The sequence below is a fragment of the Podarcis pityusensis genome (genome assembly GCF_964106645.2).
Source record: "Podarcis pityusensis genome assembly, chromosome: 8".
NCBI classification, from domain to species: Eukaryota; Metazoa; Chordata; class Lepidosauria; order Squamata; family Lacertidae; genus Podarcis; species Podarcis pityusensis.
This window is the reverse complement of record NC_138033.1, coordinates 17,975,023-17,992,358: the sequence shown is the minus strand read 5'-3', so window position 1 is coordinate 17,992,358 and position 17,336 is coordinate 17,975,023. Positions and strand designations below refer to the sequence as shown.

The 17,336-nt window shown below is 47.8% G+C and overlaps 1 protein-coding gene across 2 annotated transcripts; it reads right to left on the bottom strand.

Annotated features, from left to right (window-relative positions):
- Positions 1-231: 231 nt before the first annotated feature.
- LOC308484418 (membrane-spanning 4-domains subfamily A member 4A-like) lies at positions 232-16,765 on the bottom strand. 2 transcript variants are annotated; one of them, XM_081019361.1, is made up of 8 exons: positions 16,744-16,765; positions 9,567-9,682; positions 8,857-9,012; positions 5,519-5,635; positions 4,582-4,638; positions 2,993-3,019; positions 1,356-1,475; positions 232-465 (listed from the first exon to the last, which is right to left on the bottom strand). In XM_081019361.1, exons 3-8 carry the CDS (start codon positions 8,965-8,967, stop codon positions 385-387), a joined length of 513 nt encoding a protein of 170 aa, XP_080875487.1. In that variant the 5' UTR covers positions 8,968-9,012; positions 9,567-9,682; positions 16,744-16,765; the 3' UTR covers positions 232-384. The 2 variants fall into 2 exon arrangements, with proteins under 2 accessions (XP_080875487.1, XP_080875486.1); XM_081019360.1 differs by having other exon boundaries at positions 2,840-3,019; positions 16,744-16,763.
- Positions 16,766-17,336: the final 571 nt, after the last annotated feature.

The window sequence follows — 17,336 nt, the reverse complement described above, 5'->3', positions numbered from 1 at the left end:
CAGAGCTTCCACACCTCTGTTCTAGCATGTCAGAAACCCTGTGTTAGATGCTGGGAATACACAAAGCTATCTGAAAACAAAAGACCAGAAACAGTGAACAAAGCATAATACGGTCGTATAATATTTCCTTTTCCCATTCATATCTTGCTGCAAGATATCTAGTGCAATTTCAATGGTCAGTTCAAAGTTATAAAGCTGCCCTTCTATCAAAAAAGAAATGTCCACGCCGCATTATCAAAATAGTTCCATTGTATTCCTCTGGTTACGAAGACAATCTTGGTCCAGCCAGTAAAGCTGCTTGGCGCATAAGTACACATTCATCCTTTTTTGCTCTTGACTTTGCAGAAGGAGATGGCCGTCAAGGAGGGTGGAAGAGGAAGCAAATCAGGGGGAATCGGGATCCTTGCAAGCAGCTGGAAGACCAAGAGCATCGCCTGGGGTCGCATTCTGGTAAACCACCACAACCTGCAGAAAAGAACACTCCAAGAGTAAAATCAGCTTTGCTGTGCATTTACTGTGATGCTCAGCTTCTGAATAACAACAACGAAGTTTGGCTCTTGATAAATAAGGGAAGGGCTGTGGGGGGTTGGACTTGGGACCTCCTAGATGCAAAGCAGATGCTGTATCACTGAGCCACAGCCCTTCCACCCGCAATTAGCACCTAGGGAGGCTGTCAGGATGAGTCTGCTAGCTCCATCACTGTTTCAGCTGCCTTCAAGGTAACCATCTGCAGCAGGAAGCCTTTTGCATCCATGGAGGTTCCCCGAGTATTTCAGGATCTTGATGGTGCTGCTAGGTGGTTTTCTAGTCCATAGTGCTGACAGCAAACCAATTCTTTCTAGCTAGATACATCTGTTTCACACTGCAATGGGAGCTTAGGAGCTGTTATGTACTAACCTTGTATCCTAGAACAATAGGCAAGTAGGATCCTAGAATGCAACAACTGATTGGCTTGCAGGAGAAGACCAATCAGGCTCCAGGAAGAAGTTAATCAGCCTATTAGGCTGGTAGGATTGTAGAATGCAACAACTGATTGGCCTACAGGAAAAGACCAATCAGGCTCCAGGAGGGAAGCAGAATCAGCCAATCAGACGGGACACGTTGTGTAAATAATGTATATAAAAGCCTGAGGTTTGGGGGGCAATTCAATCACTGTTTTACAAGCTGCAATAAAGAGCATGAAATCACTACAGGACTCTGAGTATATTTCAGGAACAATGAGCTAAGAGTTTTAGAGGCAGACTTCCAGCCCCAACATGGAATATCGTTATTCTACAATACCCCTTATTTTAGGACCCTGTCCCTGAATCTCTGCCTGCTCTGGTTACCAAACCCCACTCTCTTTTCAATGTTACCGTTTCGGTGTAGTTGTCCTGGCAAACAGTCTTACACCCGAACGCAGCTGTGGAGATAGCGATGCAAAACTCAAGGATGTTGAATACTAGGAAGACAGCCAGGATTTCATACAACATGTTCTGTCGATGAAGCAGAGAGCCCAGCAAAGGGAATTACCCTCCAGCAAGGTGTATGCTTGTCTATAGATGTATTTCAAAGAGTCTCAGACTAGGACCTGGCAGTCCAGGGTTCAAATCCCCACTTGCCAGGTGCCTTTGGGCAGGTTATCTCTTTCAGCCCAGCCCTTCAACCCTACAAGGTTGTTTAGAGCATGTAGACCACCTCGAGTTCCTTGGAGACCTGAAGGAGCATCTCCACCTCCATCGTTCTGCCCAAACACTGAGGCCCAGCGCCGAGGGCCTTCTGGTGGTTCCCTCCCTGTGAGAAGCCAAGTTACAGGGAACCAGGCAGAAGGCCTTCTCGGTAGTGGCACCCACCCTGTGGAATGCCCTCCCACCAGATGTCAAAGAGAAAAATAACTGCCAAACTTTTAGAAGACATCTGAAGGCAGCCCTGTTTAGGGAAGTTTTTAATGTTTAATAGGTTGTTGTATTTTAGTGTTTTGTTGGAAGCCGCCCAGAGTGGCTGGGGAAACCCAGCCAGATGGGTGGGGTATAAATAATAAATTCTTCTTCTTCTTATTATTATTATTATTATTATTATTATTATTTATTTTATTAGTGATCAGGTGGGATACAAGAACAAAAATAATAATGCACACAGATACCCAGTGCCCCCGGACACCGGGGAGCAGCAGACTAACTTGGCTGCCTAACTTGGCTGCCTACCTCAAGAACCCACAAGGCTTGCAATTGCTTAAGTGTCGCTGGGACAATGCAAAATGCACCAAACATACGTAATTCCAAGATCAAAGTAATCACTATTCCCCGTCTGTTGTTCTGGTTATTTCAAAGCCAGTGCTGTAGCTATAGGGTGGTGAGCCAGGTTTTTTGAAGCCACCAGAGGCTCCCAGCCTGTGTGTGTAAACAAATGCATGTGGGGTCTGTGTGTGCCAAACTGGGTCTTTGACCCGGGTGAAAGAAAGCCTAGTTTCACCTCTGCTAATGATTACGAGAGATTATATTAGTGACACAAATTACTTCCTCTCTTCACGGACAGGACCCTCCAGGAGCTAAGGCACCCTGTTTCACCCTGTTCTGTGTCCCTCCTCCTCCCTTTGCAGGGAGATTGGACAATGTTGGCCATTTATTCAGCATTCACTCAAACTTTGCCTCAAGCAAGTGTTTCCCCACACTTCCCAGTACGTTTATCCATTGCTTTCCTTCTTGCAAAGTATCATCTTTGGAGGAAGTGGGTTTGTGGCCTGTGAACTCTAAATCCACTTTAATGGTACAACCTCAATTGGCCGGGGTGCTCCTGGAATATCGCCCCAAAATAACAACGGTTTGCTAGCACCCTCAGTATTGGTGAGACCTGCACTTACCCAAGGGAGTATGTGAGTTTTAATGCACTCTGACAGTGTAGTATTGCCTGAATACTCATAACGGCAAAAGTATTCTGCTTCCCATTCTGGTGCGTAAAATTCCAAATGGAAACAGAGCAACACAATTCCAATGCCGGCTGCCACAGAACTCACCACATTCATTCCAAGCATGCCTTTCACCTAAAAATGGTGACATATAACATTATTTCATTAAGCAATGATATAACATTATTTCATTAAGCCAAGAGTCCCTCAGACCATGTGGTGGGCCGGACTATATTTTTTTTTGGGGGGGGGGAGAACGAATTCCTATGCCCCACAATAACCCAGAGATGCATTTTAAATAAAAGCACACATTCTACTCATGTAAAAACACCAAGCAGGCCCCACAAATAACCCAGAGATGCATTTTAAATAAAAGGACACATTCTACTCATGTAACAACACACTGATTCCCGGACCATCCGTGGACCGGATTTAAAACGCGATTGGGCCACATCGGGCCCCTGGGCCTTAGGTTGCCTACTCCTGCATTAAGCAATTCTAGCTCTGTTGACCTCTACAATGGTGACAATAGCCCTGAGAGGCTCCAATACTTTGGCCACCTCATGAGAAGAGAAGACTCCCTGGAAAAGACCCTGATGTTGGGAAAGATTGAGGGTATAAGGAGAAGGGGACGACAGAGGGAGAGATGGTTGGACAGTGTTCTCGAAGCTACCAGCATGAGTTTGACCAAACTGCGGGAGGCAGTGGAAGACAGGAATGCCAGGTGTGCTCTGGTCCATGGGGTCACGAAGAGTCGGACATGACTAAACGATTAAACAACAATCTGCCTGGTATTATATCTCCTCTTATCCAGACTAAACACACCCAACTCCCTCAAAAGACTTGGTTTCCAGACCCTTGATCATCTTGGTTGCCCTCCTCTGCACATGTTCCAGCTTGTCATTATCCTTCTTAAATTGTGGCACCCAGAACAGGACACAGATGGGGCTTCTGGGGACATCCTATGGTGTTGCAATACACTGATGCAGAGCCCCACCCCTTGAGTTTCACATGAGGTGGGGAGGGCAGGTTCCATTGTGGGACAATAGCACCCATTTAAGCTTTGGACTTGTATGGGTAAATATCCTTTGCTTTGGAAATATCCCACAATATTTTTTTAAAAAATGTTAAAAACTATCAGATTCTAACCAGCTGCAGCTGACCAGCTATGAGCTGTCTGAGATTGGGGCAGGATTTCCTTTTTTAAGTGTGTAGTTGAACCCAAAATATGGAGTAGAGGGAAATCATTGTTTGCGACTGAAAAGCTGACAATATCTTCATCTTTATGCACATTCTCCTAATAAATGCATTTTCGTAAACACTGGGTGGTTGGAGAAGCGCATTGCAAAATTCAACTAAATACAGATTTAAAAGGATATCTGTAGCTTTCAAATGCATATCATTTCAGAAAGTGCCGATTTTATACATTCAGCTTTTGGTGCATACTGAATCAAATTTCCCCTCCATTTCTAATGTTGTGTCAATCCAATCTGACGCTTGGCCTGAGCCAAGTTCCTAAACCTCACAAAGTAATCCACAGAACTTCCTCGGGGAAAACGCATGAGGTTGGGCATGATAGCTTCAGACCAGGAATTCCAGGAGGGAGCCTTAAATGGCAAGCAGAAGACGTCACCAATTGTGTGCTTCACCTCCCGTCATGTCACACAGATGTGTGTGCCCGAAAACAAATTAGTTACCATTGGCACTTTGGGGTTCCTGGCAGCTGCCACAGACAGAGATCCTGAAATGATGTACTGTAAGACATGGGAGAGGAAGACAGAAACAATGAACAAGATTACAAGGCATTTTCTCATACGTAGAAGGTAAGTTGAATGCAAACCACAGTTTCCCAGTCTTAGTGTAACACACTAATCACTGTGGCAGGGAGGCTCTTGTAGTTTGCAGTTCCCCATTGTGGGCCTTTTCCAGTCTCTCTCTGCCTCTAACTCAGCACACTTCCTTACACGGCAGGCATCAATAGTTGGTATCAAGGGTTGGCAAGTTCAGGCATCTTCCAAGAGCTCTTATCTTAGCAGGGGTCATGTCGGAACAAGGCCCCTGGACCTCCTCCTCCTCGCCAGTGCTGCATCCAGCTACCTGTCACATTGGACCAAACAACAGGGAGTGGGAGAGGGTGGAGCACCAGGTGCCACTGCCTGCTTCTTCATTGGGTCCCTGCCTAGAAAGCAAGATGTAAGTAACCAAACAAACCCCTGTGTTGCAAAGAGAATGTCAGCAATGTCTAGGAAACCGAAGACCATGTACATACACAATAGTCAATCTTTTATAGAATTCTTTCAAACCATAACAAGTCCAAAATGAAATCTTTAATCTCAAAGTCTCTGAAAATATTTAAATGAAGCGAAGAACAGTGATTCCGGATATTGACTACTGTTTCGTAGAATTCTTCGTCAGCATGGTGGGAAGATAGAGAATTGCTTCATAAACCCAACTTATTTCGAATGAATATGTAAATGAAAATATCAAATGCTGTGGAACAGTGCTCATGTAATAATGTAGTCACTGATATTTTCATCTCTGCCTTACTCTCGGGTGAATCCTGAAGGAACTGTTTTGTTTTTTTAGGTTGCTGGGGGGGGGGTTAACACACAGAGATATTATATGTAGAATTACCAAGATTCCAGCCCAGAGTGGTTGTTCTATAGCAATGTAAGATCCTCTGTGATCGCCCATTAGGTTAAAGACAACTCCAAATGCAATGTGCGTGATTCCGAGGAGGATCTGTGCGATCTGCAAAGAAAACATAAAACCAGGTTTTCGCATCACCACACTTTCTACCCACAGAGCAAATAAAGATCACTTCAGATCTTGATGTTTTTCTGGCATGAATGCCTTCTCCAAGGGGTGCAGAAGAGGCGTGAATCTTCTTCTTCTTCTTTGTGAATGCTACCTGCTTGTCTGCCCATAGGATAACTAACCTACAGGGTGCCTATAAACATCAGTGGACTACAGCAATATCCTTATAATCATCACATATCTACAACTGAGAGCTTCCAAGGGCCAAACCAGAGGCAGCCCGCAGAGGATGCTGCAACAATAACAAGCCATGGAAGATGAGAGGCAGCAGGGAGCTGAATTTTAGCATTGCACAGGGCGACACTGAAATTTTAAAGGCCAAAGTTTGCTACTGGATAAACTTAACATAACGTGTAAGGTAGTCTTGAGTCTTTGGAACAAAACAGAAATGCTCAAAGGAGCCACCTACAGTTCATGGCCAGGGAAAGCAGGACCAAAGTCTGCAATCCTCAATGCACTTACTTGGGAGGAAGTCCCTCTGAACTCAGTCTGAGGAGACAGGCAGTAGATTTTTTGGACTTCCTGGTGCTTGCAGTTCAAACATCAGACAGGGGAAGGCAAATAAACAGGCTCACGGGGACAGCTCTGGGGTGTGGTGGTTGGTAGGTGGTTGGTAGGGCAGAAGGTGGAAAGGCCACAGCAGGTGAAGGCAGGATCACAGAATCGTAGAGTTGGAAGGGAGCCTGAAAGTCATCCATTCCAAACTTGCACAGAGCCAATGGCAGGCAGAGCCAACTCATTCCAGACTGGGTTTTTAGGGGGTATCCTAAACCCTTAAAATGGCACAAGTTGCTTACTAAGACACACAGGTTGCCAGTCCACTGTCCATCAGACCTTGTGGGGGGCCGGACTATATTTTTTTGGGGGGGGGAATGAATTCCTATGCCCCACAAATAACCCAGAGATGCATTTTAAATAAAAGCACACATTCTACTCATGTAAAAGCACCAGGCAGGCCCCACAAATAACCCACAGAAAAAGGACACATTCTACTCATGTAAAAACACCAGACAAACCCCACAAATAACCCAGAGATGCATTTTAAATAAAAGGACACATTCTGCTCATGTAAAACCACCAGGCAGGCCCCACAAATAACCCAGAGGTGCATTTTAAATAAAAGGACACATTCTTCTCATGTAAAAACATGCTGATTCTCGGACCGGCGCGGACCGGATTTAGAAGGTGATTGGGCTGGATCCAGCCCCCGGGCCTTAGTTTGCCTTCCCATGATCTAGGCAGCCACTGGTTCCAGGCTTCAAATTACCCCCTGTACTGATGTTAGCCTTGAAGATGGGGGGAGTGGTGGAGATGCAAATTTCCAATAATGCAGGGTCACCCTTGGCAGCAGCTGCCCCAAAGCCAAAAAGGGAGAGAGGGAAGCATTTGGTGGCTGTGTGAAGCAAAAGACAGGGAGATGAGGAGGGAATTTCTGCTCAGAAACGGGAGCAGAGGGACCGGTCTAATAGCCAGGGTGGCCGGGCTGAGCGCTCTCACAAGCCTTGCCAAGTTAGGCACAGGAGTGTCCCAGACATTGTCTGAATTGCTGGGGCAGTTACTGAGGTCACAGGTCCACTAAAACCCACCAGTGTTTGACCTAAGTTTGACCCCTGCCTGTCCTTCAGTATTTTTAAGCTTCATTAAGTCCTTTCTGGACAGTCGTCAGCTGTAGCTGTGGTCATAGCATGGCCTTTTAACGAAATGTACCAGGGTCAGGGCAGAAATATTATTATTATTATTATTATTATTATTATTATTATTAGCAACATATACAGCAACTGCAGTGGAGCACATTTCCAGCCCATTTCTCATACTCAGGTTCTCGATTGACTCGTCACATGGAAGGATTATTCATTCCGGCGTAAAGAAGCACCATACATTTGAAGCCAAGTTGAAGAGTGCAGGGAATTATAGTTCTGTGACAGTGTTCAAAGCTCCCATTGTTCTAGGCGCATTCCGTAACATGGAATTTCATTAGCATGAGCAGTTTCTGAGCTCTGGGCACAGTACAGTACTGTGCCTAAGATATCGGATTAAAAAAAAAAAAAGATATCAGATTAAAACTGCAGAGTGGAAGGAAAGGAGGAGCTTTTTCTGCCTCCCCACTTCCAGCTACTCTCTGAAAACTGGGGAAGAGACCCTCTTAAGAATATAGAGTGGCTGGGCTGGGCTTCCCCAGATGGGCAGGGTATAAATAATAAATTATTATTATTATTATTATTATTATTATCAGGGGGGTGAGAAGAAAAGGAAGGACTAGACCATGTGAAAAATGAGCACAAAATTTTAGCTGCAGTTCATCTTCGGCTTTAAATTCTTGTTATAAAAAAGTGCATCTAGGCATTTCATTGTTGCGCCCATAACCTAGGTTTAAGGTGCCATTTAGCTCCTAGCTTTCACATCTCAGTTTCTAATGCTGTTCTGTGAGAGGTAAACTACATTTCTCAGGATATTTTTTTGGGGGGGGGGTTGCAGTCCAATCCCCATTTACCTGTGAGCATGTCACGTAGAACTCAGCAGACGTTAATTTTTGTTAATAATCTTTGTTAATAACCACATAAGAAGTAGCATAAATATAGCTGAAGCTTAAGGTTTATAACTATGTAAGAAAAGACAAGTATATGTTTGTGTGTGTGTGTGTGTGTGTGTGTGTGCGCGCGCACACACACACACACACACATGTATATAATTGAAATATCAATTTACTCTACGAGATGTACTATATATATATGTACAGTCATACCTCGGGTTACAGATGCTTCAGGTTGCGTTTTTTTGGGTTGCGGACCGCCGAAACCCGGAAGTACTGGAACAGGTTACTTCCGGGTTTTGGTGGTTGCACATGCACAAAAGCGCTAAATCTCACTTTGCGCATGCACAGAAGCACCGAATTGCAACCCGCGTGTGTGCAGACGGATCACGTTTGCAACCTGAGCGTCCACTGTAATGTATTGTAAGACTATTAATAAAGCTTGTTACATTGCAAAAAACAACAACCCAAAAACCTCAGCATACGTTTGTGTAGACAGCAACTCATACAACAACAGCAGGATTTCTGATATGGCATGCGGAAGGAAGTGCCAAAGGAGGCAGGCAGTCATGAGCTAGCCACTATATATTCAAATATGATCCCCTCTCCACTATTCTGTACTCACCCCCAGTGCCAATGGCTCACCCCGATAAAACTTCTTCACTGATTTTGGCACAGAAGCATCAGACTCATCCCTCGAGGAGGGCCATGGTGGCGCAGTCAGAGTTGAATCCATGATGGTGTTTGGGGAGTGGGCTTCTGTAGACTTTCAAAACAGCAACTGTGTCGGGAAGAGGAGATCAAAAGGGAGAAAGAGAAAATAAGAGAGGGAGAGCGGGGAGTGAATTATTGCCCCCTTTTGGAATAATAATAATAACCTGCAGGGTGGCTTTCTTTCTCCCTATAATGGAGAGCTGTGATAATGAAAGCATCAACTGAACTCGGCACTCTCCTCCCAAGCAAACTGGGGAGTCCAAACTGCCCATCATCCTTCTGCTCTTAATGCTCAAAAACAGGATATTCATTCTGCTTGGGGTGAGGGCAGGGGATGCTGAATGATAAAGGCTTTACGATATTGCAGATTTGGAACTCTCCCATTCTGTTTCCAGGCACCTGCATTGCTCTGACTTGGATGCAATCCTACACACCAGAAGCTGGAGTAAAGCAAGCTGGTGTTTAAGTTCTCTGGGATCCAAAATGAAGAAGCAAACAGGGCAGGCAGGGACTCCTCTTTGCAAAACCACCCACCTGCCTCCCCTGCAGCCAAGGCACTGTTTTGCCAACCCTGACAATGCTGACACACACACACACACACCCCTCAAGCTGATCCCATACCTCTTTCTGGATTGCACCCAGGGGCACCAATTGTGTCATAGGACACCAGGAATGCTGTGATCAGTGTAAAAGGAGTCCTGGCCAAGTGGACTGCTGGTTAGCTAGTAGGACTGAACCTGAAGATGAAGAAGGGGGGAAAGGGAAGTGAAAGGGAGCCCAGAGTAACATTTCCCCTAGCACGAGACAAAAGAGCTATACAGCAGCTCACATCCAGAAGCTTGCAATTCTTGGAAATGAAAAGCTCCATCAAGGGCAGCAATTCTTAGAAATGAAAAGGGCCATCGAGGGCAACCAGTTTTGGCTCCTTATCTTCTGCCTGCCAGTCCCACAGCTTGACTGAAGCTGATGGCACAGTCCTATGGGTGCCTACTCAAAAGTAAGTGGCAAGTGAGCCCCTCAGAGCTTACAGACCAGATCCGGACAGATGTTGAGCAATAGTGCAGATTTGGCTCAGTTCAGGTTTCATAGAATATAATCATGGAATCTTAGACCTGGAAGGTCTAGTCCAACCTTCTGCAATGAAGGAATCTCAGCTAAAGCATCCAGGGCTATCCAACCTCTACTTAAAAACCTCCAAGGAAGGAGAGTCTGCCACCTCTTGTAGGAGTCTGTTCCACTGTCGAACAGCTCTTAATGTCAAAAAGTGCAAGGGGGGTGGTAGCTGGGTACACTTGCCCTGGGCTTTGGAGGGCCAAGCCAGCTGGGAGGGCCTTGCTAGGGACTAGCTGCTTTTTGTTTGAGTTTATAACTTTATTCTAGCAAGATCCCCACCTCAGGCCTCACACAAGCTCTACACAGGCCTAGCACTGGATTGAAAATGGCTCTTGTTTATTGAAGCAAACATATCCTCATGGGACATGAGCAGACACTGGCTTTTTCTCCTGTTTAACTATCCCAGCTGCATCACATTAAGATGCAACACTCTTTTCACTGCTCCAGTTCATTGAAACCTTAACTTCTCTAAGGGTCTCCCTTATTTTGCACTATTTGCCACCCACCTACAGCATTTTGCATCATTCATTCTGGTTTTTGTCAGTTGTGGGAAGGAGAAAGGGTCTTCGGGACTCCGAGGTCCTGTTCCACAGCTGCAGGAAATGTGAGAGAACCCACCCTTCTGGTTTCAGCTGTTATTGGCAGCACATCACCCAGTCTCTCTCCCTCTCTCTCTCTCAATGTGTGTGTGTGTGTATATGTGTGTGTGTGTGTGTGTGTGTGTGTGTGTCTCAGCCAACAGAACTAGAAGCTTCTTCCTCTTTACCCAGAAAAAAAACAATGTGTAAAATTATTGCGAAGGTTAATTTGTGCACAACACTATATTCGGGACTCTTGTGTAATTTGGGCTTACATAAGCATCGTGCTTCAATCCCAAAATGTGGCCAGCTGTGTGTCATGTTGCAACCAACTTTCCATTAGAAATGCAGAACTGAAACCAGGGACATGGGGTCGGGGGAGAGAAGCAAGTTTGGGAGGCAAAGCAAAATTGGTCCGATTGTGGCAGAGCCATCTGCTTTGCATAGAATCATAGATCTGTAGAGTTGGAAGGGACCCAGGATCATCTAGTCCAACCCCCTGCAATATATGCAGAATGTCCCGGGTTCAATCCTTGACCACTCCATGTAAGGCTGAGAGATCCCGATTTCCCTTCTCCCGTCTGAATCCTCCCACCAGCCGGAGGAAAACACGAGGACAGCATCTCTCCTCCTGCCCCTTTCTACACTTAGCCTTGCCAGGGGGAAATCTCTGGCCTCCCAGTTACCAGGACGACCAACACGGTTGCCAACTTTTTGTTCTGGCCCCTGTGACTTTGACCTTAACCATAGTTCTGTTGGTTTTCGTTTCGTCGGCTTCTCTCCACCCCCTCTTCATTTTTACCCCATCGCTGTGATAAATCATTAGACCAGAGGTAGGACTGGAAGTGGAGACATTCAGGTCATGTATCCACAGCAGAGGAACAACGGCTGGGAGGAGTGCAGAAGGCCATGGTGCACCTGTAGCAGCAGAATTGGACACCTTCATCTGCCTCGCCTGCAATGAAATAGGTCCAGTGGGGTAGCGTGGGAGGTGCAAGGGGGGCCGGCCGCACCGGGCGCAACATCTGGGGGGGGCGCGCTCGCCGCCTCCGGAGTCGCCGAAGAGCCTCGGGCGCAGGCTGTAGCAGAGCCCCATGTCTCGCAGAACCGACGAGCTGGCAGCAGCTCTCAGCGCTCGCCGCGGTCCCCGCGCGTCAGGGCCGCTGAGGGCGCGCCAGGCAGCCCCTCCTCACAGCCCTGCCGCCGCCGCTGCTGCTGCAGCTGCTGGGCCATGTTGCATTTTCCTCGCCTCTCTGCCCTCCTCCTCCGGGCAAGCGGCGTCGTTTGGGCGGCAGCGCCAGCGGCAACTCGCCTCAGATCACCTGACGCGGCAGGTTAGGGGTTAGGGGGCGCAAATTACTTGCCTTGCCCCGGGTGCTGACAACCCACGCTACGCCGCTGAATAGGTCTCTCCTGTTTCGGTCTCTACAGCCACAGCAGGCGTTGTAACTCTCCAGCTTCATCCTCAAAGGTACACCCTTCCATTGTCTCCCAAGACAGATAGATGTCGACAACAGGAATGGCCCGGGATGACGGGAATCACCCACTCCTTGCTAGTCCTGCAGATGCAGCTGTCTTTGATGGCATCTTCCCCCCTCCCCAACAGAGATGATTGATCTGTGGCCCTCCAGGAGTTGATTGAACAAATAATCGTAGAATTGTAGAGTTGGAAGGGGCCCTGAGGATCAATTAGTCCAACCCCCTGAAATACAGGAATATGCAATTTGTCCCATATGGGGATTGAACCTAGAACCTTGATGTCATCAGCACCATGCTCTACTAACTGAGCTCTCAAGGCTGAAGGCCATCAAACAATCCATTTCTATGCAACTTAATTAGTAAAAAATATACCTATAAGCGATGTACAGAAAACGGAAGCAGCAACAGAGAAGATATTACAAAAATGCAGTTATGTATAAAGGTAAAGGTAAAGGGACCCCTGACCATTAGGTCCAGTCGTGGCTGACTCTGGGGTTGCGGCGCTCATCTCGCTTTATTGGCCGAGGGAGCCAGCGTACAGCTTCCGGGTCATGTGGCCAGCATGACTTAGCCGCTTCTGGCGAACCAGAGCAGCGCACGGAAACGCCGTTTACCTTCCCGCCGGAGCGGTACCTATTTATCTACTTGCATTTTGACGTGCTTTCAAACTGCTAGGTTGGCAGGAGCAGGGACCGAGCAACGGGAGCTCACCCCATCACGGGGATTTGAACCGCCGACCTTCTGATCGGCAAGTTACTAACATATATTCATTTTCCTTCTGACACACATCCTCTCTCTTGGCTTCTGGGTTCTCACTCAGGCTCCAAACAAACTCTCAGCTCACCCACGAGTCTCACAATGAGAATTGCTACTGGAAACAGTGGACATCACCTTTCGCTCTCACCCTAGACTTGCATTTTTATGGGCAGTCCGAAGGTGAATGCTACTTCCTCAGCTGGCCCACAGCTGTGCCCCATTCAGCTGCACCCTCAACACCCAGTTCTAGGTGTGGCAGGTTTGTTCAGTTTTCCAGGGAGTTTTCCAGGGAATCTATTCTATGATTCTATTCTATGATTCTATGATCCCTGTCGGAAACCCTTGAGAACCACTGGCAGTCTCTTCTGGTCTCTACTCATCTAACTCAGTATAAGGCAGTTAACAGAACATAAGAAGAGGCTGTTGCATCAGGGCAATGGCCTGGCCTGTCCAGCATCCTGCTCTTGCAGTGGCCAACCAGGTGGGAGCAGGATTGAAGCACAAGAGCACTTCGCCCTCCTGTGGTTTCCAGCCACTGGTATTCAGAAGCTTTGCCACACTACAGTGGTACCTCAGGTTACAGACGCTTCAGGTTACAAACTCTGCTAACCAGGGAGTGGTTGCTCCAGGTTAAGAACTTTGCCCCAGGATAAGAACGGAAATCGTACGCCAGCAGTGCAGTGGCAGCAGGAGGCCCCATTAGCAAAAGCACGCTTCAGGTTAAGAACCATTTCAGGTTAAGAACGGACCTCTGGAATGAATTAAGTTCTTAACCCGAGGGTACCACTGTATAGCCATTGTGGTTAGTAGCAATTGATAGAGCTCTCCCTCCACAAATTTGGCCCCTGAAATAATGTTACTTGCCCAAAAGTGGAAAGAAGCAGGTGTCCCAGTAAAGGAAGAATGGTTACAAAAACTTAGGGAATATGCAGAAATGACAAAAACATACTGGAAGAATAAGAAATCAAGATAACAAATTGTTTATAAAAGAATGGAAATGGCTTATTGAATATTTACAGATAAACTGTAAACAGATAAAAACATTAGCAGGGTTATTGTAATATCCTGCAGTTTTATAAGAGTATTTATTTACAGTAGATAATTAAATGAGCGCGTTAAATGAATTTGGATATGCAGAAGACATTAAAAAATAAATGTAAGGAACTGCAGAAAGAGGGGGAGGGAAGTCAAATTTTGAAATGTTAAATTGATTGTAAAATTAATGAAATGCATAAACTTGAAAAGCATAAATACTTTTTTTAAAAAGTATTCAGTCATCCCACTGGTCCTTATAGCTGAGGGGATGGGGCAACTGCTCCTGTCTGCCCCCCCCCCAGGTGCTGCTGGACTAGAACCTCCATCCCACCTGACCAATGAGCATGTTGCCTGGGACTGGGGAGAGCTGGAGTCCAGCAACAGGTGAGCCTGACAAATGGGGCTAGTAAGAGCTGCCTTGGTGCTCACTGCAAATTACTTGCCAGGTAGAGTCTGCAGGCAGCTGGAGGAGGAGGAGAGGACACTGGAGGAAGAAAGAGCTGTGAGTGGAAGGGGGCCCTCTTCCCATCCTTCTTACTCCCTGGAAAACTGAACAAACCTGCCGCACCTAGAACTGGGTGTTGAGGGTGCAGCTGAATGGGGCACAGCTGTGGGCCAGCTGAGGAAGTAGCATTCACCTTCGGACTGCCCATAAAAATGCAAGTCTAGGGTGAGAGCGAAAGGTGATGTCCACTGTTTCCAGTAGCAATTCTCATTGTGAGACTCGTGGGTGAGCTGAGAGTTTGTTTGGAGCCTGAGTGAGAACCCAGAAGCCAAGAGAGAGGATGTGTGTCAGAAGGAAAATGAATATATGTTAGTAACTTGCCGATCAGAAGGTCGGCGGTTCAAATCCCCGTGATGGGGTGAGCTCCCGTTGCTCGGTCCCTGCTCCTGCCAACCTAGCAGTTTGAAAGCACGTCAAAATGCAAGTAGATAAATAGGTACCGCTCCGGCGGGAAGGTAAACGGCGTTTCCGTGCGCTGCTCTGGTTCGCCAGAAGCGGCTAAGTCATGCTGGCCACATGACCCGGAAGCTGTACGCTGGCTCCCTCGGCCAATAAAGCGAGATGAGCGCCGCAACCCCAGAGTCAGCCACGACTGGACCTAATGGTCAGGGGTCCCTTTACCTTTACCTTTATACATAACTGCATTTTTGTAATATCTTCTCTGTTGCTGCTTCCGTTTTCTGTACATCGCTTATAGGTATATTTTTTACTAATTAAGTTGCATAGAAATGGATTGTTTGATGGCCTTCAGCCTTGAGAGCTCAGTTAGTAGAGCATGGTGCTGATGACATCAAGGTTCTAGGTTCAATCCCCATATGGGACAAATTGCATATTCCTGTATTTCAGGGGGTTGGACTAATTGATCCTCAGGGCCCCTTCCAACTCTACAATTCTACGATTATTTGTTCAATCAACTCCTGGAGGGCCACAGATCAATCATCTCTGTTGGGGAGGGGGGAAGATGCCATCAAAGACAGCTGCATCTGCAGGACTAGCAAGGAGTGGGTGATTCCCGTCATCCCGGGCCATTCCTGTTGTCGACATCTATCTGTCTCGGGAGACAATGGAAGGGTGTACCTTTGAGGATGAAGCTGGAGAGTTACAATAATAATAATAATAATAATAATAATAATAATAATAATAATTTATTATTTATACCCCGCCCATCTGGCTGGGTTTCCCCAGCCACTCTGGGCGGCTTCCAAAAGAATATTAAAATACTATGTTACATCAAACATTAAAAGCTTCCCTAAACAGGGCTGCCTTCAGATGTCTTCTAAAAGTCTGGTAGTTGTTGTTCTCTTTGACATCTGGTGGGAGGGCGTTCCTTACGCCTGCTGTGGCTGTAGAGACCGAAACAGGAGAGACCTATTCAGCGGCGTAGCATGGGTTGTCAGCACCTGGGGCAAGGCAAGTAATTTGCGCCGCCTAACCCGGGACAAGGCAAGTAATTTGCGCCCCCTAACCCCTAACCTGCCGCGTCAGGTGATCTGAGGCGAGTTGCCGCTGGCGCTGCCGCCCAAACGACGCCGCTTGCCCGGAGGAGGAGGGCAGAGAGGCGAGGAAAATGCAACATGGCCCAGCAGCTGCAGCAGCAGCGGCGGCGGCGGGGCTGTGAGGAGGGGCTGCCTGGCGCGCCCTCCGCGGCCCTGACGTGCGGGGACCACGGCGAGTGCTGAGAGCCGCTGCCAGCTCGTCGGTTCCGCGAGACATGGGGCTCTGCTACAGCCTGTGCCCGAGGCTCTTCGGCGACTCCGGAGGCGGCGAGCGCCCCCCCCCCCCCCGATGTTGCGCCCGGTGCGGCCGGCCCCCCTTGCACCCCCCATGCTACGCCACTGGACCTATTTCATTGCAGGCGAGGCAGATGAAGGTGTCCAATTCTGCTGCTACAGGTGCACCATGGCCTTCTGCACTCCTCCCAGCCGTTGTTCCTCTGCTGTGGATACATGACCTGAATGTCTCCACTCCCAGTCCTACCTCTGGTCTAATGATTTATCACAGCGATGGGGTAAAAATGAAGAGGGGGTGGAGAGAAGCCGACGAAACGAAAACCAACAGAACTATGGTTAAGGACAAAGTCACAGGGGCCAGAACAAAAAGTTGGCAACCGTGTTGGTCGTCCTGGTAACTGGGAGGCCAGAGATTTCCCCCTGGCAAGGCTAAGTGTAGAAACGGGCAGGAGGAGAGATGCTGTCCTCGTTTTTTCCTCCGGCTGGTGGGAGGATTCAGACGGGAGAAGGGAAATCGGGGATGGGTTTACCCACCCTCAGCCCTGCCGCCAGCTGCAAAGCCGACTCACCGCTCCGCAAGCCCCCACCCCCTTTGCACGCACCTCTGAGCCGGACCCCACCGGAGAACGAGGGCGATTGACAGAAGAGAGGTCTGATCTGCTTTCCCGCCCGCGACGCCCATGGTCAAGCACACGTCACGGGGGGCGGAGGACTCGGAGCGCAACAGCGCAAGAGCTGCGGCTGCTGCTCTTCTGCCAGCACATTCCTCCTGGCAAGTGGGCATTATTATTAACCGATTCGTTGCCGGAAGAAATCGTAGGCGGCATCGTAAATCGGGAGCTGGTCAGGAGGTGGAGGGTGGGAGGGAAATCCCGATGCAAGGATTAGGACGACCCCTGCGCATTTTGAGGCAGGTCGCAGCAAAAGTTGCCGGCTCCCACATGCCCAACGACAGCAGCAGCAGCAACGGCCCCACCGCCCCACTTAAAACTAAGCAGCTCAAAAGAGGAGATGGGTGGTGGAACGAAACTGGCTTTCTGCGTGGGAGAACTCTGAACGGAGTTTTGCAAACGAACCGGTTCTAAGGGTACCGTTTACATTAGCAGCTTAAAAGGTCGTGGACCCCCTGCTTCTGTTTAAAAAAACTGCATTTGCACGGTGTTAATTCACATCACAGAGGAGGAGTGGGGATGGC

What these genes read in the sequence shown, in the direction of transcription:
- LOC308484418 (XM_081019360.1), bottom strand. Translation starts at nt 8,967, where the DNA reads ATGGATTCAACTCTGACTGCGCCACCATGGCCCTCCTCGAGGGATGAG. An exon ending in CACTCTGGGCTGGAATCTTG is followed by an intron (nt 4,639 to 5,518) that starts GTAATTCTACAT and finishes CATGTCTTACAG; the next exon opens with TACATCATTTCAGGATCTCT. An exon ending in AAACTCACATACTCCCTTGG is followed by an intron (nt 1,476 to 2,839) that starts GTAAGTGCAGGT and finishes CTTCATCGACAG; the next exon opens with AACATGTTGTATGAAATCCT.